We start from the raw sequence: 25,983 nt of genomic DNA, 5'->3' as shown, positions 1-25,983 counted from the left end.
GGATGGTCTTGATCTCCTGACCTCGTGATCTGCCCACCTCGGCCTCCCAAAGTGCTGGGATTACAGGCGTGAGCCACCGCACCCGGCCAGTCTACCCTTATTTTCTATTAAATGTATTTCCATTAAATGTACTTTATATTTTATTTTATTTTATTTTGAGACAGAGTCTGGCTCTCTCGCCCAGGCTGGAGTGCAGTGATGGGATCTTGGCTCACTGCAACCTCCAGCTCCTGAGTTCAAGTGATTCTCCTGCCTCAGCCTCCTGAGTAGCTGGGATTACAGGCACCCGCCACCATGCCTGGCTAATTTTTGTATTTTTAGTAGAGACAGGGTTTCACCATGCTGGTCAGGCTGGTCTTGAACTCCTGACCTTAAGTGATCCACCCTCCTTGGCCTCCCAAAGTGCTGGGATTACAGGTGTGAGCCACCTGTAGCTTAAAGCTTAAAGTAAGCCAAAATGTACTTACTTTAAGTCAACTTTCAGAAACAAATTTTTTTTATAAAAGGATCCATATCTTGTAAAAGACACAGATGCAATAAAACTTAAGTTCATTTAAATGAGAAATAAAGGATGACTTAAAGAAGTATGAATGGAATTATACCAGAAAATCTGTGGTGAAGATAATGATTGTAATTGAGTTCAAAAGTTAGCTCTGAGTTTCTGGCAGCCTAGGTATAGAAGGGAATAGGATAGGTTGTGTGATTGTTTAACAAAGGAAGCATGGGATATAATGTTCTTTTCTATAATGTCCTTTGTTCCAAATATTTAAAGTGTTTTTTTATAGATGTGAAGTTAAACCACTTAGATAGGTCCAGATTGTTGAAACCCAAGACCTCAGCTCTTGAGATCATAGCATTAATCCATTGTTCGTAGTAGGTCACACTGGTATTTTAAAAAGTAAAAACTTAAGAAAAATATAGGGCTGAACTACATATATGCATTTCTTTCCTTCTTTTCTTTTCCTCTTTTTTTTTTAAAGACAGGGTCTTGCTCTGTTGCCCAGTCTGGAGTGCAGTGATGTGATCATAGCTCACTGCAGCCTCGAACTCCTGGTCTCAAGCTATCCTTCCACTGCAGCTTCCCAAGTAGCTGAGACCACAGGCACATGCCACCATTCTTGGCTAATTTCTTATTTCTTTTGTAGAGACAGGGGCTGTGTTGCCCAGGCTGGTCTTCATCCCCTGGCCACAAGTGATCCTTGGCCTCCCAAAGTGCTGGGATTACAGGTGTGAGCCAACATGCCTGACCCATGTTTGCATCTCTTTTTTTTTCTTCTTTTTTTACTGCTCCTTATGGAACGGGGCTAGCTAATCCGTAGGCAGTGTGCTTGGAATTGGCTTTATATGAATTTTTTATTAGCCCTCTTGTTACAGTTGAGGAGTAAAGGGAGGGTTAGAAGGGAAGTTAAAGATAATAGAGAAGGTGAGAAATAATAGACTAAAATCCCATGATGCAACCCATGGGCACGAGGTAGACCCTTATTATATTTTCCTGTGTCATCACAGATACTTGCCTGCCTCTGTAGTAGCTATTTAATTTGTGTCTACAAATACTTATTCATAGAGGACATCTTCCTGCCTTGGAAGACACATTAGTCTTATAGCTATTTAATTTGTGTCTACAAATGCTTATTCATAGAGGACATCCTTCCTGTCTTGGAAGATGCATTAGTCAGGGACAAAGAATGTACAGAAGTGGCAGTTTTATTTCTTAACTCTTCACATTCCAACCCCAAAACTTCCAAAATCAAAAACCTTAAAAACAAAATCATTTCAAATTGTAAATAAAGTCACCCAGGGTTAGCAGTGGCTCTCCTGTGAGTTCTCTGCCCCTGGGACTAAATCTCCATGCATTCTCTTCCCAGCCCTGTATGCAAGCAACAGCTTCAGCTACAGTGCCTACTCTGTGTATAATGTTAGGTCCAAAGGCACAGGAGGGACGCAGGAGAGCCAGAGAGAGTAGGACAATAGGGAACAAGAAGTCAGAGAAGTCTAGATTGTTGGCTCTTGAAATAGTGGCATTAATCCATTTTTGGTAGTAGATTACATTGGTGTAGACTCCAGGAAGAGATTTACCACATTCTGATCCCCAGCTTACTACTCCTGTCTGGATCCATACACCATCAATGTGACACGACAGAGGCCCTCCAGAATCACCCTAAGGAAGAAATAAAAGGTAATGAGCATAGTGAAAAGAGGCATAAAGAAGAGAGTAGTAATAAGGGGTGGAGAATTCTTTAAAACTGGGCCATGAGACCCATGGAGCTGTGGAACCCTGCAGGGGGCTGGACTAATCACTGCTTTAGGGAGATATCACAGGAATTTTAGAATTATAGAATTGAAATTGTCAGAGACCTTAGTGAAATATATTAGTAATTTCAAAATATTTGTCTGTGATAAAAAGAGAAATAAAACTAATGGGATGATTTTTTCACTAAAGATAAATTTATTCAAATGAATGAACTGCCTTAATTTCCTGTTCTTACTGCTCTTTTTTAGTGTTAAGTAATCCATTCTTACCTAAAATGATAGTGATAGTTGTTGGTAGTAGTCTTCTAGTCTTGTTCTCTTTCTTTTTTGTAACAGCTTTACTGTCATATAATTCACATACTACATAATTCAGTGGTTTTTAGCATATTTACAGTGTTGTACAACCATCACCACAACCCATTTTAGAACATTTTTATCACCCTAAAAAGAAACCTCATACCCGTTTGTAATTATCCCCATTTCTTCCCAACCCTCCCAGCTAGGCCAACCAGTAGTCCACTCTCTGCCTCTATGGATTTGCCTATTTTAAGACATTTCATATAAATGGAATCATGTAATATCTGGCCTTTTGTGTCTGGCATGTTTCAGTTAGCACATTCTTTTCAAGGTTCCTTCATGTTGTATCAGTTCTCCACTCCTTTTAGGGCTGAATAATATTCCATTGTATGGATGTACCACTTGGTGTTTCTGCATTCATCACCTAATGGACATTGTGATTGCTTCCATTATTTGGGCTATTATATTATAAATAATGCTTCTATGGCCCAGCATGATGGTTCATGTCTGTAATCCTAGTGCCTTGAGAGGCCAAGGCAGGAGGATCAGGCCAGGCATTTGAGACCAACCTGGGCAACCTAGTGGAAACCTGTCTCTTCAAAACAAATAAATAAATAAATAGCTGCTATGGTGGCATATGCCTGTCATCCCAACCACTCGGGAAGCTGAGGCAGAAGTATTTCTTGAGCCAAGTTTACAATGAGCTATGATCCTACCACTGCACTCCAACCTGGGTGACAGAGCAAGACCCTGTTTCTAAAATAATAATCATGCTGCTGTGAACACTTGTGTACCGGTTTTTTCTTTGTTTATTTAGAGATGGGGTCTCTCTGTTTTGCCCAGGCTGGTCTTGAACTCCTGGGCTGAAGCGATCCTTCTGCCACAGCCTTCTGAGTAGTTGAGATTACAGGTGGAAGCCACTGTGCCCAGCTCACGTGCAAGTTTTTGTATGGACATATTTTTATCTTTCTTGGTCATATGCCTAGGAGTGGAATTTCTGGGTCATATGGTAATTCTGTGTTTAACCTGTGAGGAACTGCCAAACAGTTTTTCAAAGAGGCTGCACCATTTTATATTACCACCAACAGTGTTAGAAGGCTCCAATTTCTCTACATTTGCATATCTTTATACCAGTTGGACATTTGTATATCTTTAGAAAAATATCTATTCAGATTCTTTGCTCTTTTAAAAATTGTGCTCTTTTTATGATCGAGTTACAAGTGTTCTTTTTTCTAGATACAGATCCCTTACATATATGATTTGCAAATATTTTCTTACGTTTCATAGGCTACCTTTTTACTTTGTTGATGGTGTCCATTGAAGCATAAAAGTTCTGAATTTTGAAGAACTCTAATCTACTTTTTTTGTTGTTGCTTATGCTTTTGATAACATATCTAAGAAAATGTTGCCTAATCAAGGTCACAAAGACCTACCTATATGTTTTTTCCTAAAGGTGCTATAGTTTAGCTCTTATATTTAGGTCTTAGATCCATTTTGAGTTAATTTGGTATATGGCGAGGTCAGGGTCCAAGTTCATTCTTTTGCATGTGGTTGTCTACTTGTCCCAGCATCATTTGTTGAAATGACTATTATTTGTTCATTGAATTGATTCAATACCAATGTTTAAAATTAATTGACCATAAATATAAGGGTTTATTTCTGTACACTCAATCCTATTTCATTGATCTATAGATGTCTCTCCTTATGCTAGTACCACACTGGCTTGATTACTGTTAGTTTTGAAATATGAAAAATGTGAGTCTTTCAACTTGTTTCTTGTTTTTCAAGATTGTTTTGGGCTCCTTGAATTTCCATATGCATTTTAGGATCAGCTTGCCAATTTCTGCAAAGAAACCAGCTGGGTTTTCTTAGAGATTATATTGAATCTGTAGATCCATTTGGAGAATACTGCAATTTAAACAATATTAACTTTGTTCCTATTTTATTCTTTTTAAAACTATTATAAATGGAATATTGTTTTCTTAAATGTTTCCTTAGATTATTCATTGCAACTACATAGAAATACAGTTGCTTTTTTCTTTTTTTTTTTTTTTTAAGACAGAGTCTCGCTTAGTTGCCCCGCCCAGGCTGGAGTGCAGTGGCGAGATCTCAGCTCACTACGCCCAGCAAGTTTTTGTATTTTTAGTAGAGACGAGGTTTCACCGTGTTGGTCAGGCTGGTCTCGAACTCCTGAACTCAAGGAATCCACCTGCCTTGGCCTCCCAAAGTGCTGAGATTACAGGCCTGAGCCACTGCCCCCAGCCTACAGTTGCTTTTAGTATATTGTCCCTATATCCTTCAGTTTTGCTGAATGTGTTTATTAGTTCTAATTTTTTTGGGGTGGCATTCCTTTAGATTTTCTATCTATAAAATCATGTCATCTGTGAATAGAGATAGTTTTACTGTTTCTTTGCAATCTGGATATCTTTTTATTTGTCTCTTGCTTATTAATTCTGGCTAGAACCTCCAGTACAGTGTTGCATAGAAATGACAAGAATAGACATCCTTGTCTCTTTCCTGACCTTATGGCAAAAGCATATAGTATTTTACCACGAAGTATTTTAGCTGTGGGTTTTTTTGTAGTTGCACTTGATCGAGTTGAAAAACTCCACTCATCTCATTGTTGAGTGTTTTGTTTTTTTTTTTAACGTGAAGCGTTGTTGGATTTTTGTCAAATGTTTTTTCGATATTTATTGACATGATCATATGGTTTTTGCTCTTTATTCTAAGAACATGGTATATTAACATTGATTGATTTCTGGATTTTAAACCAACCTAAGTTTCCTGGGATAAATCCCAGTTGTTTATGGTATATCCTTTTTATTTTTTATTTTTTGAAAAATAAAAAAAGAGAGAGGGTCTCACTTTTGTCTCCCAGGCTGGAATGTGGTGGCACAAACGCAGCTCACTGTGGCCTCGACCTCCCGGTCTCAAGTGATCATCCCACTGCAGGCTACCGAGTAGCTGAGACTACAGGTGGCTAATATTTAAAATATTTTGTAGAAACGAGGTCTCACTATGTTGCCCAGTCTAGTCTTGAACTCCTGACCTCAAGTGATCCTCCCATCTTGGCCTCTCAAAGTGCTGGGATTACAAGGCTTGAGTCACCACATCCTAAAAAGAACCCACATACCCATTTGTAATTACCCCCAGTTTGGATTTTGAGGTCAGCCAACTTGACTTCCTGTTGAAACATGAAATCGGCATTCAGGTATATATAGTCCTTTTTATATGTTGTTGGATTTGGTTCATTGAGGATTTTTGCACCTCTATTCATAAAAGATACTGGTCTATAGCTTCCTTGTGATGCCTTTGTCAGGTTTTGGTCTCAGTAATACTGATCTCGAATGAGTTGGGAAGTGTTCCCTCTTTTTTTTTTTTTTTTTGGAGACAGAGTCTTGCTCTATAACCCAGGCTGGAGTACAGTGGCATGATCTTGACTTACTGAAACCTCTGCCTCCCGGGTTCAAGTGATTCTCCTCCCTCAGCCTCCTCAGTAGCTGGGATTACAGGCATGAGCCACCACACCCAGCTAATTTTTGTATTTTTAATAGAGACAAGGATTTACCATGTAGGCCAGGCTGGTCCCAAACTCCTGACCTCAGGTGATCTGCCTGCCTCAGCCTCCCAAGGTGCTGGGATTACAGGTGTGAGCCACTGTGCCCAGTCCCCTCTTTTATTCTTCAAAAGAACTTGTGTAGAATTGGTATTAATTACTATTATTATTATTATTATTATTATTTTTGAGACAGAATCTCACTCTGTCACCCAGGCTGGAGTGCAGTGGTGCAATCTCGGCTCACTGCAACCTCTGCCTCCCAGATTCAAGTGATTCTCATGCCTCAGCCTCCTGAGTAGCTGGGAATACAGGCACGTGCCACCATGCCTGGCTAATTTTTGTATTTTTTGTAGAGATGGGGTTTTGCCACATTTGCTAGGCTCGTCTCGAACTCCTGGCCTCAAGTGACCTGCCCGCCTTGGCCTCCTAAAGTGCTGGGGTTACAGGTATGAGCCACTGCCTGTGGCCAGAATTGGGATTAATTATTTAAATGTTTGGTAGAATTCATCAATGAATTCTATCTGGACCTGGTCTTTTATTTGTTGGTAGTTTTTTTTTTTTTTTAATCACAAATGCAATCTCTTTACTTTTTATTAGGTTTATTCAGACCATCTATTTCTTCTTAGGTAAGTTATGGTAGTTTGTGTGTTTCTAGGAATTTGTCCATATCATCTTAGTTATCTAATTTTTTGGCATACTGTTATTCATAGTAGTGTCTTACAAATTCTTTTTATTTCTGTAAGGTTGGTAGTAATGTCCCAGTTTTATTTTTAACTTTAGTAATTTCAGTCTTTTTTTTTTCTTGCTCAGTTTAGCTAAAGTTTTTTTTCAATTTTATTGATCTTTTTAAAAACCAACTTTTGCTTTTATTTTCTCTATTGTCTTTCCGTTCTCTATTTCAGTAATTTCCACTATATCCCTTATTTCCTTCTTTGTATTTTCTTTAGGTTTAGTTTTTTTTTTTTATTTTTATTTTATTTTTTTTATTTTTTATTGATCATTCTTGGGTGTTTCTTGCAGAGGGGGATTTGGCAGGGTCACAGGACAATAGTGGAGGGAAGGTCAGCAGATAAACAAGTGAACAAAGTTCTCTGGTTTTCCTAGGCAGAGGACCTTGCGGCCCTCCGCAGTGTTTGTGTCCCTGGGTACTTGAGATTAGGGAGTGGTGATGACTCTTAACGAGCATGCTGCCTTCAAGCATCTGGTTAACAAAGCACATCTTGCACCGCCCTTAATCCATTCAACCCTGAGTGGATACAGCATATGTTTCAGAGAGCACAGGGTTGGGGGTAAGGTCACAGATCAACAGGATCCCAAGGCAGAAGAATTTTTCTTAGTACAGAACAAAATGAAGTCTCCCATGTCTACCTCTTTCTACACAGACACGGCAACCATCCGATTTCCCAATCTTTTCCCCACCTTTCTCCCCTTTCTATTCCACAAAACCGCCATTGTCTTCATGGCCCGTTCTCAATGAGCTGTTGGGTACACCTCCCAGACGGGGTGGTGGCCGGGCAGAGGGGCTCCTCACTTCCCAGTAGGGGCGGCCGGGCAGAGGCGCCCCTCACCTCCCGGACGGGGCGGCTGGCCGGGAGGGGTGCTGACCCCCCCACCTCCCTCCCGGACGGGGCGGCTGGCCGGGCGGGGTGCTGACCCCCGCCACCTCCCTCCCAGACGGGGCGGCTGGCCGGGCGGGGGGGCTGACCCCCCCCACCTCCCTCCCGGACGGGGCGGCTGGCTGGCCAGGCAGAGGGGCTCCTCACTTCCCAGTAGGGGCGGCCGGGCAGAGGCGCCCCCACTTCCCCGACGGGGCAGCTGGCCGGGCGGGGGGCTGACCCCCCCACCTCCCTCCCAGAGGGGGCGGCTGGCTGGGCGGTGGGCTGACCCCCCCACCTCCCTCCCGGACGGGGCGGCTGGCCGGGCAGAGGGGCTCCTCACTTCCCAGTAGGGGCGGCCAGGCAGAGGCGCCCCTCACCTCCCGGACGGGGCGGCTGGCCGGGCGGGGGGCTGACCCCCCCCACCTCCCTCCCAGACGGGTCGGCTGGCTGGGCGGGGGGCTGACCCCCCCACCTCCCTCCCGGACGGAGCGGCTGGCCGGGCAGAGGGGCTCCTCATTTCCCAGTAGGGGCGGCCGGGCAGAGGTGCCCCTCACCTCCCGGACAGGGCGGCTGGCTGGGCGGGGGGCTGACCCCCCCACCTCCCTCCCGGCGGGGGCGGCTGGCTGGGCGGTGGGCTGACCCCCCCCACCTCCCTCCCGGACGGGGCGGCTGGCCGGGCAGAAGGGCTCCTCACTTCCCAGTAGGGGCGGCCAGGCAGAGGCGCCCCTCACCTCCCGGACGGGGCGGCTGACCGGGCGGGGGGCTGACCCCCCCACCTCCCTCCCAGACGGGTCGGCTGGCCGGGCGGGGGGCTGAGCCCCCACCTCCCTCCTGGACGGAGCGGCTGGCCGGGCAGAGGGGCTCCTCACTTCCCAGTAGGGGCGGCCGGGCAGAGGTGCCCCTCACCTCCCGGACAGGGCGGCTGGCCGGGCGGGGGGCTGATCCCCCCACCTCCCTCCCGGATGGGGCGGCTGCCGGGCGGAGACGCTCCTCACTTCCCAGACGGGGTGGCTGCTGGGCGGAGGGGCTGCTCACTTCTCAGACGGGGCGGCTGCCGGGCGGAGGGGCTGCTCACTTCTCAGATGGGGCGGTTGCCAGGCAGAGGGTCTCCTCACTTCTCCGACGGGGCGGCCGGGCAGAGACGCTCCTCACATCCCGGACGGGGCGGCAGGGTAGAGGTGCTCCCCACATCTCAGACGATGGGCGGCCGGGCAGAGACGCTCCTCACTTCCCAGATGTGATGGCGGCCGGGAAGAGGTGCTCCTCACTTCCTAGATGGGATGGCGGCCGGGCAGAGACGCTCCTCACTTTCCAGACTGGGCAGCCAGGCAGAGGGGCTCCTCACATCCCAGACGATGGGTGGCCAGGCGGAGACGCTCCTCGCTTCCCAGACGGGGGGGGGTGGCCGCGCAGAGGCTGCAATCTCGGCTCTTTGGGAGGCCAAGGCAGGCGGCTGGGAGGTGGTTGTAGCGAGCCGAGATCACGCCACTGCACTCCAGCCTGGGCGCCATTGAGCACTGAGTTAACGAGACTCCGTCTGCAATCCCGGCACCTCGGGAGGCCGAGGCTGGCAGATCACTCGCGGTTAGGAGCTGGAAACCAGCCCGGCCGACACAGCAAAACCCCGTCTCCACCAAAAAAATACGAAAACCAGTCAGGCGTGGCGGCGCGCGCCTGCAATCGCAGGCACTCGGCAGGCTGAGGCAGGAGAATCAGGCAGGGAGGTTGCAGTGAGCTGAGATGGCAGCAGTACCGTCCAGCTTCGGCTCGGCATCAGAGGGAGACCGTGGAAAGAGAGGGAGAGGGAGACCGTGGGGAGAGGGAGAGGGAGAGGGAGGAGGAGGAGAGGGAGAGGGAGAGGGAGAGGGAGAGCCTTTTTTTTTTTTCTTTAAGACAGGGTCTCACTGTGTCACCCAGCCTGGAGCACAGTGGTGCAAATATAGCTCACTGCAGCCTTGAACTCCTGGGCTCTAGCAATCCTCCCAAGTAGCTGGGACCACAAGTGTACTACCATGCCTGGCTGATTTTTTTTTTTTTTTTTTTTTAGAGATAGGGTCTCACTGTATTGCCCAGGCTGGTCTCGAACTCCTGGGCTGAAAAAAAATCTCCTACCTTATCCTCCCAAAGTGCTGCGATTACAGGTATGAGCCATCACACCCAGCCTTTTTTTTAGTTTTATTTATGTATATATATATTTTTAAGAGACAGAGCCACAGAGTCTTGGTCTGTTGTCCCGGCTGGAGTGCAGTGGTGTGATCATAGCTCACTACATATGTGAACTTCTGGGCTCAAGGGATCTTCCTGCCCCAGTCTCCTAAGTAGCTGGGACTACAGGCTTGTGCACCATACCCAGCTAACTTTTTAAATTTTTAGTAGAGACAAGGTCTCACTATGTTGCCCAGGCTGGTCTTGAACTTCTTTTTCCAGTGTCTTGTATGGACGATTAGGTTACTGATTTGAGATATATTGTTTAACGTAGGCATTTACAGATATAAATTTCTCTCTAAGCACTGCTTTAGCTGCTTCCATAAGATTTGATATGTTGTTTCTTCATTTTTATTCATCTCAAAATATTTCCTAATTTAGCAGTGTGTTTCCACATATTTGTGAATTTCCGTATTTCTCTCTTATTTACTTCTAATTTCATTCCATTGTGATTAGAAAATATAATTTGTATAATTTTAATCCTTCCAACTTTATTGAGGCTTGTTTTACAGCTTAGCATATGGTTTATTCTGGAGAATGTTCCATGGGCACTTAAGAGGAAAGTATATTCTGCTCTTCTTAGGACTTTTTCTGTTTTTAAAATTTCTTATGGGAGTGACTTGTCTCTGACAAACTCTGCTTTGGGTAACAGTTGTAAATTGTGGACAGCATATAAAAGGCTACTCTCTGAAGGCAGTGGAGAGTGGCCAATAGCAGGCAGAAACTAGAGTCAATCCTTGGAAGAAAAGAATGACACTCTTTTTTTAAAAAGTGGCTTTTCCCTTAAAGCAGGCCCCAGTCATTATCATGCATAGTGGCTGGTAAAAGAAACCCACAGTCTTACTGACTTGAGGAATTAGAGGATAGAGTTCAGAGCTACCTTAGCAGTTGGAAAGTGAAGGGAAATATACCAGAAAGGAGAGAGCCACAGAGCGAGAGTCCCAAGTTCTGCATATAAACTCTGCTCAAATTTCTGAATACATCCTGAATTACATACATGTGCAGGTTAGACTCCAAGCAGCTCAGCTAAGGCTAAAATAACTGCTGATGCCTATCACAGGAGAGATCCAGTTTGGATTTTGAGGTCAGCCAAGTTGACTTCCCGTTGAAACAGGAAATCAACATTCTTTAGAGAAGCATAACAATCTGTACTCCCTACACCATGCTATTGACATTGTCCAGGATATATTCCAAAATGATTAGATATTAAAGTAAACAAAACAACAGGAAAATGTTTTCCAAGATAAACTGGAAAATGCTACTCATGAGAAAAAGCAATTGTTGGAGAATATCCCTGAGATAACTCAGGTTGATTTTGGAATTAGCAGATAAGGATTTAAAGCAACTATTATAACTGTGATCAACACATGTAAAGGAAAATATTTATAATATACAGCTAGAAAATCTTGGCAGAGATCTAGAAAGTATATGTGGATGAGAGGAGAGAATAAAACCAAATGGTCATTCTATAACTAAAAAATAAAATGTCTGAAATAAAAACTTCACTAGATGGACTTAAAATGTAAATGACAGCAGAAAGAGGCAGTGATCTTCAACACAGATCAATTTAAAAGTATCCAATTTGAAGAACAGAGAGAAAAACATAAAAATAAAATGGACTTGTGTAAAAATACCAAAAGGTATAACTTAACAAGTTTATGGTTTCATCTAGAAGGGGAGGAGAGAGAAATGAGGCAGAATAGTTTTTGAAGAAATCATTACTGAAAAATTTCCAAGTGTTGGTGAACTATGTTAAAGAATAGATTTAAAAAACCAAAAACTCAGTGAACCCCAAATAGGATAAATGCAAAGAAAACCACACCTAATACATCATATTCAAACTGCTGACAATCAAAGGTAAAGAAAAAATACTGAAAGCAGCCAGAGCAAAACAACACATTACACTCCATGGAATGACGATGCAAATAATGGCTGATTTTTCATCAGTTATGACCAGGAGACAATAGAACGACATCTTTTAGGTATAGAGTGAAATGTTCTTACTTGAAAAAATTTAAAAGTTGGCAATTCTGCTTCAACCTCATAATATACTTATGAAAATATACAGGTCTATAAAAGTCTAGCAACCCAAGGAGGAAGGATTGCTTGAGGCCAGGAATTTGGGATCAGCCTGGGCAACATAGTGAGACCTCATCTCTACAAAAAAATGAAAAAAGTATGTGGGCCTGGTGAGGTGTGAGCTTGTAGTCCCAGCTACTCAGGAGGCTGAGGTGGGAGGATGACTGATTGAACCCAGGAGCTGGAGGCTGTAGTAAGCTATGATCATGCCACTGTACTCCAGCCTGGGTGACAGAGCAAGGCTCTGTCTCTAATTTAAAAAAAAAAAAAAAAAAAGTCCAATGACCAGTCGTTAGTATTGGTCTAGATCAATAGTCTTATAGTTGAAGAAATTGATTTCACAGATAGAAGTTAAGTGATTTGTCCAGGGTAACATAAGAGTTATTCTTAGAACCCTCATCTCCTGACTCCCAATCCACTGTTATTTACAGATAGGAAAACCTGGATCCAAATTAAGATCTCATGTTTAAAAAAAAATTCTCTAGAGCAAACCCTGACCTTGCAACTATCCTTCATGTTTTGAGTATCACCAGCACAAATCTTGTCTTCTTTGATGACTGGCTCCAGTGCTGGCAAGAAGATACCGATGGGATTGTAGAGCTGTTCACAAGCCTGGCGGTCAATAATGGGTACTTCTGCTTCCTGAAGGGTAGAATGGTAATCTCTATCTGTGGAAGAAGACAGGAACAAAAGATTAAAGCAACCTAGAAAAGTGCAGGGGCAGCATTCAGTCATGATGTGCAGAAGTCTCTGAATGGGAATCCAAAAGCAGCTTACAATGCCTTTCCAATCATATTTGCTTATGGGTGGATCTTTTGGTACACTTAAATCTAAAACTCAGTAATTATAAATTATTTCTGCTTGAGGTTTTTTTTTAATTGAGCCATTGTTCTAAATAATGAGTACTTCCGATAAATTCTGATTGAGTAAAGGTATGAGTATTCTAAAGGATTCTAAAACTTCTTCCTTTCCCATTTTTTTTGCTTCTAGATCAGTTCTTGTCTGTACTCCAAGCTGAGAAAGAGTTAACATAAAACTTGAAAAACAGTTAAAAAACACTAGACGCTCTCCAAACTTTAAATCAGTCTTATTAACCTGTTTGAGAGGTAGTTATGTGTTTAAATTGTTAGTATCTGCTCTTCCAGCTATAGCTAGACTCTGCAAGATGCAAGAGTAAATAACATAAAAATATAAATGTCAAAAAAGATATTTTATTTAAAAACTTATAGATAATATCATTAGATTGATCTGGTTTTGTTGAAAAATATCTTCCATGGTAAGGATATGCCTAGAATATGAATGTTCTGGAGTACAAGAGGATGACATATAAAACAACCCTTCTCTCTGCCCATTCTCACCTGAACTTTCCTTAACTTTTCCCCATCCGGTCACCCAACAAAAGGGTGGAATTGCCAACTGCTTTGTGACACTGGGCAAGCAAATAGGCAGGATGGCAGAAGTCAAGGTGACTTGAGAGGACAGTTTCAACAAGGCGACGTCTGCCGTTGTATCTTGGTACTTGGGATGGATGACAATTTTGGACACGTAGTACTTCACACGTTTCCTTGAGTCACCTACTTTAATCGATCCCAGCCACACAGTATATAAAAAAGTAGTCCAGGTCCTCTGGGGAAAAGAAAGGAGGCCTGCTTATGGCCTGCAGCTGGGTCAGAACAGGCTGCCTATATGTAGCACTAAGTCTCTAGTCAAGAAAGGAGGGTAGCCAACTGGGAATTAACCATGGTGCTTCCAACTTCAACTAGGGTTGATTTGTCTCCTTCTTTCCTCTCTTTCTCTCTCCCCGTCCTTCCCTGACCACTCTTTCTGTGGTCTCTTCCTAGAGGCTTGTGGCTTGAGTTTTGTCCTGTATTTTCTCTCCGGTTCTCTCATTTACCTCTCCCATTCTCCATGGTTTCAGCCATCACCTGTATGCTTAATAGACATTGCTGTTTATTGTCCATACTAATTTCTGTTCTGAGCACTAGACCTTCATTTCTGAATAAAATTTTAAAGCAAAATATAACCACAGTTACACATATACACAGTTAAAATGCCAGGTAATTTGGTAAGATGTACAAAATAAATAAATAAATAAATAACAAGTTCTCTGCCCCACCACCCTCAGTTCAAACTATTTAGAGGCAATGACTTTCAACTCTTTTAGCTCTTAGTAATTTTCAAGTGTTTTCAAGGAATCCTATATATAGCTGTTTCTTGATTTTTCTTTTTCAGTTTTAGAATCCTGAGTTCCTAGTGTGGAAGGTGAGGATTGAGCTTTCTTACACATCGCTGTCTACCCCCCACCTCCCACTTCCATTCCACCCATCCTCCTAGCCAGTGTTATCATAAGTTTTTGTTAGATCAGTATTTAATGCGTTTGTTCTTGTGACTATGTAAACGTTATTCACTACTGGGTCCTATTGGGTGATTACATTTCTTATAAAACGTTTTGCTTCTCCTGGAGTTGATAAGTGGGCTCACTTTGGTTTTTTGTTTTTATCTTTATACCCATCACCAGTCTCATTCCCCAGGCTCTCCACCAGAAGTGTAAATCTCCTCTCATTTTGTTCAAACTTGTCAGGCATTCTATCAATACTATCTTTTTTTTGGAGCCCTCTGCTCTCTTGTTCTAATCTGGGCTGCTGCACAGCCATCAACTTGGCACTTTCTTTATCCTTTATGACTTTCTTAGGGATTCTCTTCTGTGTTTTATTCCCCTTTTGTCTGGGTCCTGTGTTTTCCTGTTTTTCCCCCTTTATTTTGGTGGAGCAGATTCTCCTATGGCTTCTTGAGAAAATGTGCATGAGAGGTAACATTTTTGCTGCTTTGTGTATTTGAAAATGTTTTACTTCTATCCCACATTTGATTGATAGTTTGCATATGGGTAGAATTCTAAGTTGGAAATAAATTTTTTTTAGCATTTTGAAGTTATTACTCTATTTTCTTTGAGTTTTTTTTTAAACTCAATTTTTTTTTTAGAGACAGGGTCTCACTCTGTCGCCCAGGCTGGAATGCGTGGTACAATCATAGGTCACTGCAGCCTTGAACTCCTAGGCTCAAGTGATCCTTCTACCTCAGCCTCATGAGTAGCTGGGATTACAGGTGCAAGCCGCCACACCTGGCTTATTTTCATTGAACTTTCAGTGTTGTTATTGAAGAGTCCTGGAATTTTAATTTCTGTGTGTATTAGTTATCAATTGTTGCATAATAAGTTATCATAAAGCTTAGTGGCTTAAAACAACAAATATTTATCTCATAGTTTTTATGGGTCAGGAATCAGGTGTGACTTAGTTGAGTACCATTGACTCAAGGTTTCTCATGTGGCTGCAATCAAGGTGAGCTGCAGCTGCAATCAAGGTGAGCTGCAGTCATCTTATTGGGGAGGATCTGTGTCCAAACTCACGTTGGTAGGCTTTGGGTCTTCTCGCTGTTGACTAGAGATGCGGGTTCCACATGGGCCTCTCCATAGGGACACTCACCACATGACAAGTTGCTTCTCTCTCAGCAGTGGCTCTTAGAGCTCAGATTGTGTTTATGACCCAAAAACACTTACGACAAAAATCTCCTGACTGGTATTTAGAAGGTGATTTGGCAAAAAATAAGAAAAGTCTTTAATATAGTGCCTGTCTCCAACTTTCCTTTTTCTACTTCTATGCCCTGTCTCTAGTTGTTTCGGGTTTGATAGTCTGACATGACCTGGGTTTCCTTCCGCCCTGCCTATCTTACCACTTTCATTTGTCTTTTGGTTCATTCATGAAGTGATACAAATATTCACTGAGAACCTGTCTGTGTGTTAGCTGCCAGCTAGAACTCACGGTTGTATGCAGTGTGCTGCTGTCAGTATCAACCTCTCACTGATGAGGGAACCTCCACAGATAAAGTTGTGGTCAAAGTGTAGGCTGACCTGCCAAGGCCAGCGCCCTGCAGCAGCATCCTGGCCACCTACAATGCGGCTTGAGTATACAGGTCGCCCACACACTAGAGAAAGAGAAGAAAGGGAAATGTGGAAACCTAGGAGTCCTGTTTCTCTGGTCCCCACCTTATCATCATTCCCAAACTCCCATCTATTCCTAGGACCTGAATCCTCCCTAGACACCATACTCCATCCTATTCTGGTTCCACACCCAGCAGTCTTGGGCTCAAAATGGAGACCACTCCCCTGATTGTAGCTCTTTCTTTTTGGGAAAAGAGTGTGAGCAAGAACCTAAGGAAGAAATAGGGTATCATTAACACATAGTAACACATCTAATATCTAGATTCACTGAACAGAGAGCCTTCCTTTATATTTAAATTTTCCAGATTGGTGTTAAAGGCCAAAATTTTCAAATGCCTTCTACCTATTAGTGGGAATCTTCACAAACATACTTACCTGCCTTCTTTAGCAGCACACATGGAATATAATTTAACTTAAATTTTTTTTTTTAAACCAGGGATAGTGGCTCATGCCTGTAATCCTGGTGCTTTGGGAGGATGAGGTGGGAGAACTGCTTGAGGCCTGGGCAATATAGTGAAACCAGGTCTCTAAAAAAAAAACTGAAAAAGAAAAAGATTTCCACATTTCTCTTTCTCTTCTTTCTCTAGTGTGCTGGTGACCTGTATACTCAAGACGTGTTGTAGATGGCCAGGATGCTGCTGCAGGGTGCTGGCCTTGGCAGGTTAGCCTATACTTGGGCCACAGCTTTATCTGTGGATGTTCCCTGGTCAGTGAGAGGTGGATATTGACAACAGCACACTACATTACAAGTGTGAGCTCTAGCTGGTAGCTAGCACACAGACAGGTTCTCAGTGAATATTTGCATGACTACATAAATGAACCAATAGACAAATGAAAGTGGTAAGATTGACTGGGCACGGTGACTCACGCCTATAACCCCAGCACTTTGGGAGGCTGAGGTGGGTGGATTGCTCAAGTCCAGGAGTTCAAAACCAGCCTGGGCAACATGGCCAAACACCGTCTCTACAAAAAATATAAAGAAATTAGCCTGACATGATGGTGCATGCCTGTAGTCCCAGCTACTTGGGAGGCTGAGGCAGGAGGATTGCTTGAGCCCGGGAGGTGGAGGATGCAGTGAGTTTAGATCATGCCACTGCACTCCAGCCTGGGCGAGAGAGTGAGACCCTGTCTGAAAAGAAAAGGAAAAAAATGTGGTGAGATAGGCAGGGCAGAAGGAAACCCTAGGTCACATGGGACTCTCAAACTAGGGATGAGCAGAGACAAGGCACGGAAGTAGAAAAAGGAATGTTGGAGACAGATGCTATATTAGAGACTTTTCTTAGTTTTCACAAATCACTTCCTAAATACTAGTCAGGGTTTTTTTTTTCTTCTTTTGGGCCACAAACACAACAGGTGTGGTTGCACACCTGCAGTCCCAGCTACTAGGGAGGCTGAGGTAGGAGGATTGCTTGAACCCAGGAGTCTGAGGTTGCAGTGGGCTATGATTGCACCACTGCACTCTAACCTGGGTGACAGAGTGAGACTCTGTCTCTTAAAAAAAAAAAAAATGCTCTATGAAGATTCAAATTTAGCTTTTGCTTGATTCAAGGTCACCATCAGGAATATGAAGTATGTTAGTTTATAAATACAATGATGCCCTCAGATGCGGTTGAGGTTGCAAGCTGTTTACTTTTGTGCTATTTGGTTTAACTGAATTGGCATTTTGCAGTATTTGTGTATCTTTCTTCTTTGCTACCTGTTAAGTTTTTTGCTCTCTCAGCATACCCTTTCTGTTTTTGGGGGGGACGGGGTCTTACTCTGTCACCCAGGCTGGAGTGCAGTGGCGCTATCTCGGCTTACTGCAACCTCCACTTTCCAGGCTCAAGCACTTCTCCTGCCTCAGCCTATTGAGTAGCTGGGACTACAGGTGCCCGCCACCACGCCCGGCTAATTTTTGTATTTTTTGTAGAGATGGGGTTTCACCATGTTGCCCAGGCTGGTCTTGAACTCCTGATCTCAGGTGATCTGCCCGCCTTGGCATCCCAAAGTGCTGGGATTACAGGCGTGAGCCGCTGTGCCTAGCCAGTATACCCTTCCTTTAAATCCCTGTGGACCAGAAAAATAAATGAACAAGCATATACCTGAAATCATAGAATAGTGTTTGCTCTTCCAGTTCCCTCTGCTTGAGATGCTCTTTTCCTGGATCCTCTTAGCTAATTTACTTATCCCCTTCAGTTCTGCTCAAATGACTCCTTCTTAGTGAGGCCTTCATTGACTACCCTTCTAAAGATTGCAACACTCCTGCCCCTGTACTTCAGATGCCCCTTTCCTTTCATAGTATTTATTACCTTCTAACAAGCCTTATAATTTACACATTTAATATGTGCATTTATTATAAGTCCCACGAAGATAGGGATCTTGTGGGTGTGTGTGTGTGTACTGCTATTTCCAATCGGGAGCATTGGAATGGTGCTGGGTATATAGTAGCCTCTCAGAACCTTCTCAGGCTGTGCTACTCATAACTAACATCCCATGGGTGAAGTGTCACATTGTTCTATATGATGCCCTCTTTAGTAAAAATCCTCTGCCTTTGCCTTCTCAACCCCACCCTGGCGCTCACCTGAGATCCCCAGCAGAAAGAGCAGCGTGAAGGCACAGCCAGCAGGGCCCATGTCTCTGTCCTCAGAGCCAGTGAGCGCTTCCTGCTTCCTGGACTCAGGCTCCCAGGAAGAGGCCAATGGGGAGCCGCCAGAACTAGCTTCTCCTCCCAGATGGATTCCTCTGCTTCACCCCCTCCTCTCCTTTGGTCTTCACCCCCTGCCCAGATCCTGAAGGGACCAGACTTCAGAAGTGCAGCTGCAGGACCCAGGGGAGGAACTGGGGTCTGCGGCGCCCCCTGCTGTCCTGGGAGAGCAGGGTTTCTGGGGTTTCTGCCTGTAGTGTTGAGGAGTGGCTGGTTGAGGGCACTGGAAGAAACAGGACCCTGTCTCTAAGCAAGGAGATAGAAGGTGGGCAGGATTCTCCAAAAGCAAGAAATGGAAAAGAGGAAATGAACCCAGTATCTGGTTAATTTTTCTGAGTTTTTTTGTTTGTTTGTTTGTTTTCATTTCTGTTACAGTGTTAGCTGCACTGCAAGTCAAGTTTCCTGGGAAACAGACTCTAAGACAGAGATTTGTGTGCAGGAAATTTATTTTGGAGTGGTCTCAGGATCAGCAGCTCTTGGGTGGGTAGTAGGATTGGTTAGAGGGAGAGTTGAACTGTGATGCGTTTGCAACAGAGGCCACAGCCTATCTCACAAGTTTCTCTGGAGCTGAGGTGGCCCTCAGAGACTTTCTGTACTGAGCTAAGAAGGATGCGTTCTTAGAGGTCTGCATCGTTGGATGCAGGCCACCTCCTAGGAGGGGGCATTACCTTGGGTGAGGTGGCTGTGTTGGCAGTTCTTGGGATAAGATTACTTAGCTGTGAACTGTCAGTAGCCAACACTCCTAGCTGCTAAGGGAATGAATGCTTCAGTTCTAAAGGGGGGTCTGGATGGTACACCACAACATCTACCTCAGAAATCTTCACTGTGCCTTTTGTTTTCTGTGCCAATTGTTTGTAGGGTGCTAGGTCTGTGGAGGCAGAATTCAATGAACTATTAAAATGTTACTGCTCTCTTGCAACTCAAAATATTGGGATGCTTGAAAGAAACATATGAACAGTTTAAAAGTAATAGGCCAGGCGCGGTGGCTCATGCCTGTAATCCCAGCACTTTGGGAGGCCGAGGCGGGTGGATCACCTGAGGTCAGGAGTTTGAGACCATCCTGGCCAACACGGTGAAATCCCGTCTCTACTAAAAGTACAAAAATTAGCTGGGTGTAGTGGCATGCACCTGTAGTCACAGCTACTCGGGAGGCTGAGGCAGGAGAATCGCTTGAACCCGGGAGGCGGAGGTTGCAGTGAGCCAAGATGGCTCCACTGCACTCCAGCCTGGGCGACAGAGCGAGACTCCGTCTCAAAAAAAAAAAAAAAAAAATAATGACAATAGAAGTGGCTGGGCGTGGTAGCTTACGCCTATTATCCCAACACTTTGAAAGGCTGAACGGGGAGGATCCCTTGAGACCAGGAGTTTGAGATCAGCCTGGGCAATACAGGGAGACCCTATATCTACAAAAATTTAAAAATTAGCCTGGTGTAGTGATGTGCACCTGAAGTCCCCAGCTACTCGGGAGGCTGAGGCAGGAGGATCACTTGAAGTCAGTAGTTCAAGGCTACATGAGCTATGACTGTACCACTGTGCTCCAGCTTGGGCGACGGAAAGAACTTGTTTCAAATAATAATGGAAGACCAGAAAATGTAGATATTTTGGTAAGAACTATTCAGTTACAGGCAACTGAGCCTCACTTAAGCTAGCTTAAATCAAGAGGAGATTATTTTAAAGCTATTGTTTTGAGCTGAATTATGTCTTCTCAAAAATGTATCTTGAGGCTGGGCATGGTGGCTCACACCTGTAATCCCAGCACTCTGGGAGGCCGAGGCGGGTGGGTCACGAGGTCAGGAGATCGAGACCATCCTGGCTAACACAGTGAAAACCCGTCTCTACTAAAAAATACAAAAAATTAGCCGGGTGTAGTGGCGGGCGCCTGTAGTCCCAGCCACTTGGGAGGATGAGGCAGGAGAATGGCGTGAACCCTGGAGGCAGAGCTTGCAGTGAGCCGAGATCGCGCCACTGCACTCCAGCCTGGGCGACAGAGCGAGATTCTGTCTCAAAAAAAAAAAATGTATCTTGAAGTCCTAACCGCACTCCCATACTTCAGAGTATGACAGTATTTGGAGATAAGGTCTTTAAAGAGGTAATTATATTAAAAAGAGGTCATTAGGTTGGGTTCTAATCTCATATGAGTGATGTCCTTAGAAGAGGAAATGTCATGTACGTGACATGTATAGAGGGAGAAGACAGCTATTTACAAGCCTAGGGTGCCTGAAACAAATCCTTCCCTCATGGCCCTCAGAAAGAACCAGCCATGCTGATACCTTGATCTTGGACTTCCAGCCTCCAGAACTGTGAGGAAATAAATTTCTGTTGGTTAAGTTCATCTAGTCTGTGGTACTTTGTTACAGCAGCCCTAGCAAACTTATGTAGATGTCTATGGAATAATAAGAACAGGATAACAGGGACACCTGGAGCTGCCATAGGACAACCCTGAAGACCAGAGCTGAAAAGGAGCTCTGGATTCATGACAGCTTAAGAGCTCATAGCAGGATCCTCTCTCTGGTTCTCTGCTATTAATATGGCTCAACCAAATTCCATGTCATTTCTTTCTGTCCTACTATAAACTGCTCAAGTTGTTCCCTATTTTCAGTTCAGACTCCCAAGACGTCTTATTTGGCACAGATTATCTTTTCTAACCAGGATATAGGTTCATGGCCGTGGATTAACTGTCCTTGGGGTAAGTACCCTTATATGGGAAGGTGAGAAGATGGGGATGCAGAAATATGGCCAGCTCAGTTGCAGGGGCTATTGTGGCAGGGCAGATGCCAGGTTTGCTATATCTCAGTAAAGTAGCATAAAGATGTTTACCTCTTTAAATACATTTTAAAAGATTTTAGAAGTGAACACGTGAAAAAAATCTCTCCATTTGCTTTTTTAAGCAAACACTGCAACACCATGAATTTTTACCAAATTTATGTTTTTAAAATTCATTTGTTTTCATTTGTGTCTGCTTGATGGGGATGAAAATCTCCTACTACTATTACATTTGTGATAGTTTCTGAATACATTTTTAATGGTTCTTGTTTTGTGTATCCAATTTTGTTTTTGTGGTTTATGCATTCACTCTGGTTTTCTGCTACTCACTGTGATTTTATCATTATACAATGACTCTTAGTATTTTTCATCTTAATTTTTTCTGAAATTAACATTACAACCGGCAGTTTTCTCCAGCTCGTTTCATTGAAGAAAAAGATTTCTTATTCATAGCACAACCATCTTTGTGAATATTCCAATTAATTTATGGTATTCACAGACAATTTTAGCTATTGAGTTAACTCACTTAATATAGTTTTTTTAAAAGGTCAGACCTCAGTTTGAGATTTGCTTTCTGATCATGTTTAGAGTAAAGGTAGCTTATTATTCATTTTGCAGAGACCTGAAAGCTTTGGACAGATCTTTCTGTTGACTTACCACAGGAGCAAAAAACTTGACCAGACAGTCCATTCCCTCTGAGGATTTTGTGGTTGTCCCAGGTCTTTGGACTTCTTTTTTTTTTTTTTTTTTTTTTGAGATGGAGTCTCGCTCTGTCACCCAGGCTGGAGTGCAGTGGCGTAATCTCGGCTCACTGCAACCTCCGCCTCCCAGGTTCAAGCGATTCACCTGCCTCAGCCTCCCGAGTAGCTGGGACTACAGGCGCCCACCACCACGCCCAGCTAATTTTTTGTATTTTTAGTAGAGACGGGTTTTCACCATGTTAGCCAGGATGGTCTCGAACTCCTGACCTCGTGATCCACCCGCCTTGGCCTCCCAAAGTGCTGGGATTACAGGTGTGAGCTACCATGCCTGGCTGGACTTTTATTAATACATCACTGGACAAATCGGAAGTACTGGCTTATACCCTTTATATGTTAGTTGGATTGCTCACAGAATCTCTCCTCTCCTTTGTTTAAATGTTTTGTAAATATATATTTCAGTTTTGGTATCTGTTAAATTTAGTTCGAAATAAACTCTACATCAGTTACTGATGTAACTAAGGCACCAGTACTTTATTTTGAAAATTGGAAGGTAAAAGGAAAGAATTAAATAGTTATCCTAGTTTTCCTGTATAAAGTGTAATTCAGAGTATCAAAATAGGTTTAGTTGGTGAGAGAAGAATTCCAACTAATAAATGTAGTTGGACCAGTAGCATTAGAAAATCACCACTTACAGCCCCTCATGAAATAATTGATTCAAGGAATGACTATCAAGTCTTTAGATGAAAAGATGATAGAGAGCTGAGGCTGTTACCATTTGAACCCTCTGATCACTCTTAGCATCACTAAAAGTGGGACAAGGCAGACATGTGCCTCCTGATGTTACCCCCTATGAAGTATCCTTGTTAAAAAAAAAAAAAGAAAAAAAAAAAGAAAAGTGAAACCTGAATCTCTAAAGCTACTTTCACTTGCAGCAAATATAAGGGATAAAGGAGTAAGTCAGATTACAACTTAAGGAAGTAAATAGACAAATCCAGAATGTAGGACATTTTACAAAGCAGCTGACCCAGTTACTGTTGTAAGTCCATGTTGTGAAGGTAAAGAAGGGAGAGAGACTGCTCTAGATTATGACACTTAAGAGACATAAGTGTGTTTGGATCCTGATTTAACAAACCAGCTTATTGTTAATCTTGACAGGTGTGATAATGGCATTTAGCTTTGTAAGAAAATATCTATTCCTAAAGACAAAGGTGGGACCCTCTTAACCCTTTCTAAATCTAAGCTAAAATGGTGTATCATTTTGGAGAAAGTTCCTCTGGTTTTCAGCCCACAGTGCTATTCTTTCGTTTTCATGGGTATGGCTGTATTACCTTATTACCTTAAGCAAGTCATCTTTTCCCTAAGGCTTGTATTTTCCCATTGTACCATGAGGGTGCTGGAATCAGTTGATGATCTCAAAGATTAAATTATGCATTGCTTGTTTATCACCGTATTTTATCTATTTATCTTTGCCTTTTGCCTACATTATCTGTCTATAAATAGTTTCTTCCTTTTTATTCAGTAATCAAGAAACATGTTGGATCTGCCATTTTACTGCTTCACTGGCTCTTATAAGGAAGTGCCAAAGAGTTGGAAGCAAGAGAGTGGGTTCTTAATGCTCACCCCAAGGACTTTCCTGAACACAGCTCTTACAGTTTCTGCCTCTCTCATTGTGCTGTGTCTTCAGGTCTTAGATTATCTGTCCCCAGATTATTACCCTATGCTATCATTAAAGTTATCTTTAAATACCTGTGCCATACACAATACGTATAATAATAATTGCTGCTAAATAGGAATAATAATATCCCACAAGATTTTCATAAGAATTAAATGAGATATTATAGAGCTAATACTTAGCTTGGGTTTGGCCTATTTAGCATGTGATAATTAATGGCAGCTGTTATTTTTATTATTGTTGTTGTTGAACTCATTTCTCAGCTTGAAGTATGTAATTCTACCCAAACAGTTTATCTCGGTGATGGCTTGGATTGATGTTGATGGTACCTATTGACCAGGGCTTCTCAACCTTGGCACTATTGACATTTTTGGCCAGATGATTCTTTGTTGTGGGGTAGCTAGCCTGTTCATTGCAGGATATTAAGCAGCATCCCTAATCTCTACCTATTAAATGCCAGTAATACCTACTACACCTAGTTGTGACAACCAAAAATATCTCCAGACATTGCCAAATGTCCCCTGGGAGAACCACGGCTGTAAAGCAAAGATGCCACTTCAAGAATTCAGTCTTCTTTTGAGCACCCTGAGGATAAAACAGGGAAAACAATAGATTTGCAAATTTTGTAGCTTTTTATCTGTATTAACAGAAAGGGCAAATGGACACTATTCTCTGTTTTCTAATTCAACCCATCAATCAGTCTACTATATTGGAAAATGAATAGATCTCCTTATAAAACAGTCTCCTAAAGAATAACTGAGGCCATGCATAGTGGCTCATGCCTATAATCCTAGGCCTTTGGGGGGTCAAAGTGAAAGGATTGCTTGAGCTTAGGAATTCAAGACCAGCCTGGACAACATAATGAGACCCCCATCTCTACAGAAAAATTAAAAAATTAGCCAGGCGGGGTGTTGCATGTTTGTAGTCCCAGTTACTCAGGAGGCTGAGGTGGGAGGATTGCTTGAACTTGAGAGATTGAGACTGCAGTGGGCTATGATTGGGACACTACACTCCAGCCTGGGTGACAGAGTGAGACCCTGTCTCAAAAAAAAGAATAATTGACTTATCTAGTACGTGTATATCAGGCCTTGGCTTTTGCCTTTGTTTACTAAAAGGTCCAGTCTAGTTTTAGTTTTTGAACTTGGACAAGAAATTTTTTGTGAAGCTTTTGTTTCACAAATCAGTAAGTGCTAGAATTAGTCCATATACAGTCATGTGCCTCATAATGACATTTCAGACCACTTATGCTAGGTTGGTTCCATAAGATTATAATGGAGCTGACAAATTCCTATTGCCTAGTGACATTAGAGTTGTAGGGCAATGCATTACTCAAGTGTTCATGGTGGTGCTGTTATAAACAAACCTACTGACTGCCAGTTGTATAAAAGCATAACATATACAATTACATACAGTACATATGTGGCAGGCCATTCTTCTATTGCTGTAAAGAAATACCTGAGACTGAGTAATTTATAAAGAAAGAGCTTTAATTGGCTCATGGTTCTGCAGGCTGCACAGGAGGCATAGCGGCATCTGCTTCTGAGAAGGCCTCAAGAAGCTTCCAATCATGGAAGAAGGCAAAGGGTGAGCAGGCACATCACATGGTGAAAGCAAGAGAGAGAGTGGGGAGGTGCCATACACTTAATGACCAGAAGTCACACACTATTTTGAGGATAGTACCAAGAGGATGGTAATAAACCATTCAGGAGAAACTCACCCCTGTGATCCAATCACCTCCCACCAGGCCCCACCTCCAACATTGGGGATTACAATTCAACATGAGATTTGGGTGGGGTCAGCATCCAAACTATATCAACATAATACCTGATAATGATAATAAATGAGTATGTTACTAGTTTATGTATTTATTATGCTATACTTTTAATCATTATTTTACAGTGTACTCTGTCTACTTTAAAAAAAAAAGTTAACTGCAAAACAGCTTTAGGCAGGTCTGTCAGAAAGTATTCTGGAAAAGGCATTGTTATCATAGTAGATGACAGCTCCATACATGTTATTGCCCCTGAACACCTTCCAGTGGGACAAGATGTGGAGGTGGAAGACAGTGATACTGATGATCCTTACCCTGTGTAGGCCTAGGCTAATGTGTGTGCTTGCGTCTTAGTTTTTTTTTTTTTAAAGAAAAGCTTAAAAGGTAAAAATAATTTTTAAAAAGAGAAAA

General features: G+C 43.0%; 2 protein-coding genes across 9 annotated transcripts in view; one reads left to right on the top strand and one right to left on the bottom strand.

Annotated features, from left to right (window-relative positions):
* Positions 1-25,983, top strand: part of SH3D19 (SH3 domain containing 19) — a 207,494-nt gene that overhangs the window by 32,291 nt on the left and 149,220 nt on the right. The gene's annotated exons all lie outside the window — the stretch shown is intronic.
* On the bottom strand, positions 1,414-18,654 carry PRSS48 (serine protease 48). The gene is made up of 5 exons (XM_031010049.3): positions 18,543-18,654; positions 15,804-15,966; positions 13,347-13,612; positions 12,487-12,656; positions 1,414-2,158 (listed from the first exon to the last, which is right to left on the bottom strand). The coding sequence occupies exons 1-5, from the start codon at positions 18,592-18,594 to the stop codon at positions 1,769-1,771; spliced, it is 1,041 nt and encodes a 346-aa protein (XP_030865909.2). The 5' UTR covers positions 18,595-18,654; the 3' UTR covers positions 1,414-1,768.

Source organism: Gorilla gorilla, chromosome 3 (genome assembly GCF_029281585.2).
Source record: "Gorilla gorilla gorilla isolate KB3781 chromosome 3, NHGRI_mGorGor1-v2.1_pri, whole genome shotgun sequence".
NCBI lineage: Eukaryota > Metazoa > Chordata > Mammalia > Primates > Hominidae > Gorilla > Gorilla gorilla.
This window is presented reverse-complemented; position numbering and strand designations above follow the sequence as displayed.

Coding starts and splice junctions, on each gene's coding strand:
- PRSS48 (XM_031010049.3), bottom strand. CDS start 18,594: ATGGGCCCTGCTGGCTGTGCCTTCACGCTGCTCTTTCTGCTGGGGATC. Junction 15,967..18,542: donor CTTTCTGCTGGGGATCTCAG/GTGAGCGCCAGG, acceptor CTCTTTCTCTAG/TGTGTGGGCGACCTGTATAC. Junction 13,613..15,803: donor GCAGCACACTGCATACAACC/GTGAGTTCTAGC, acceptor TTTTCCCCAGAG/GACCTGGACTACTTTTTTAT.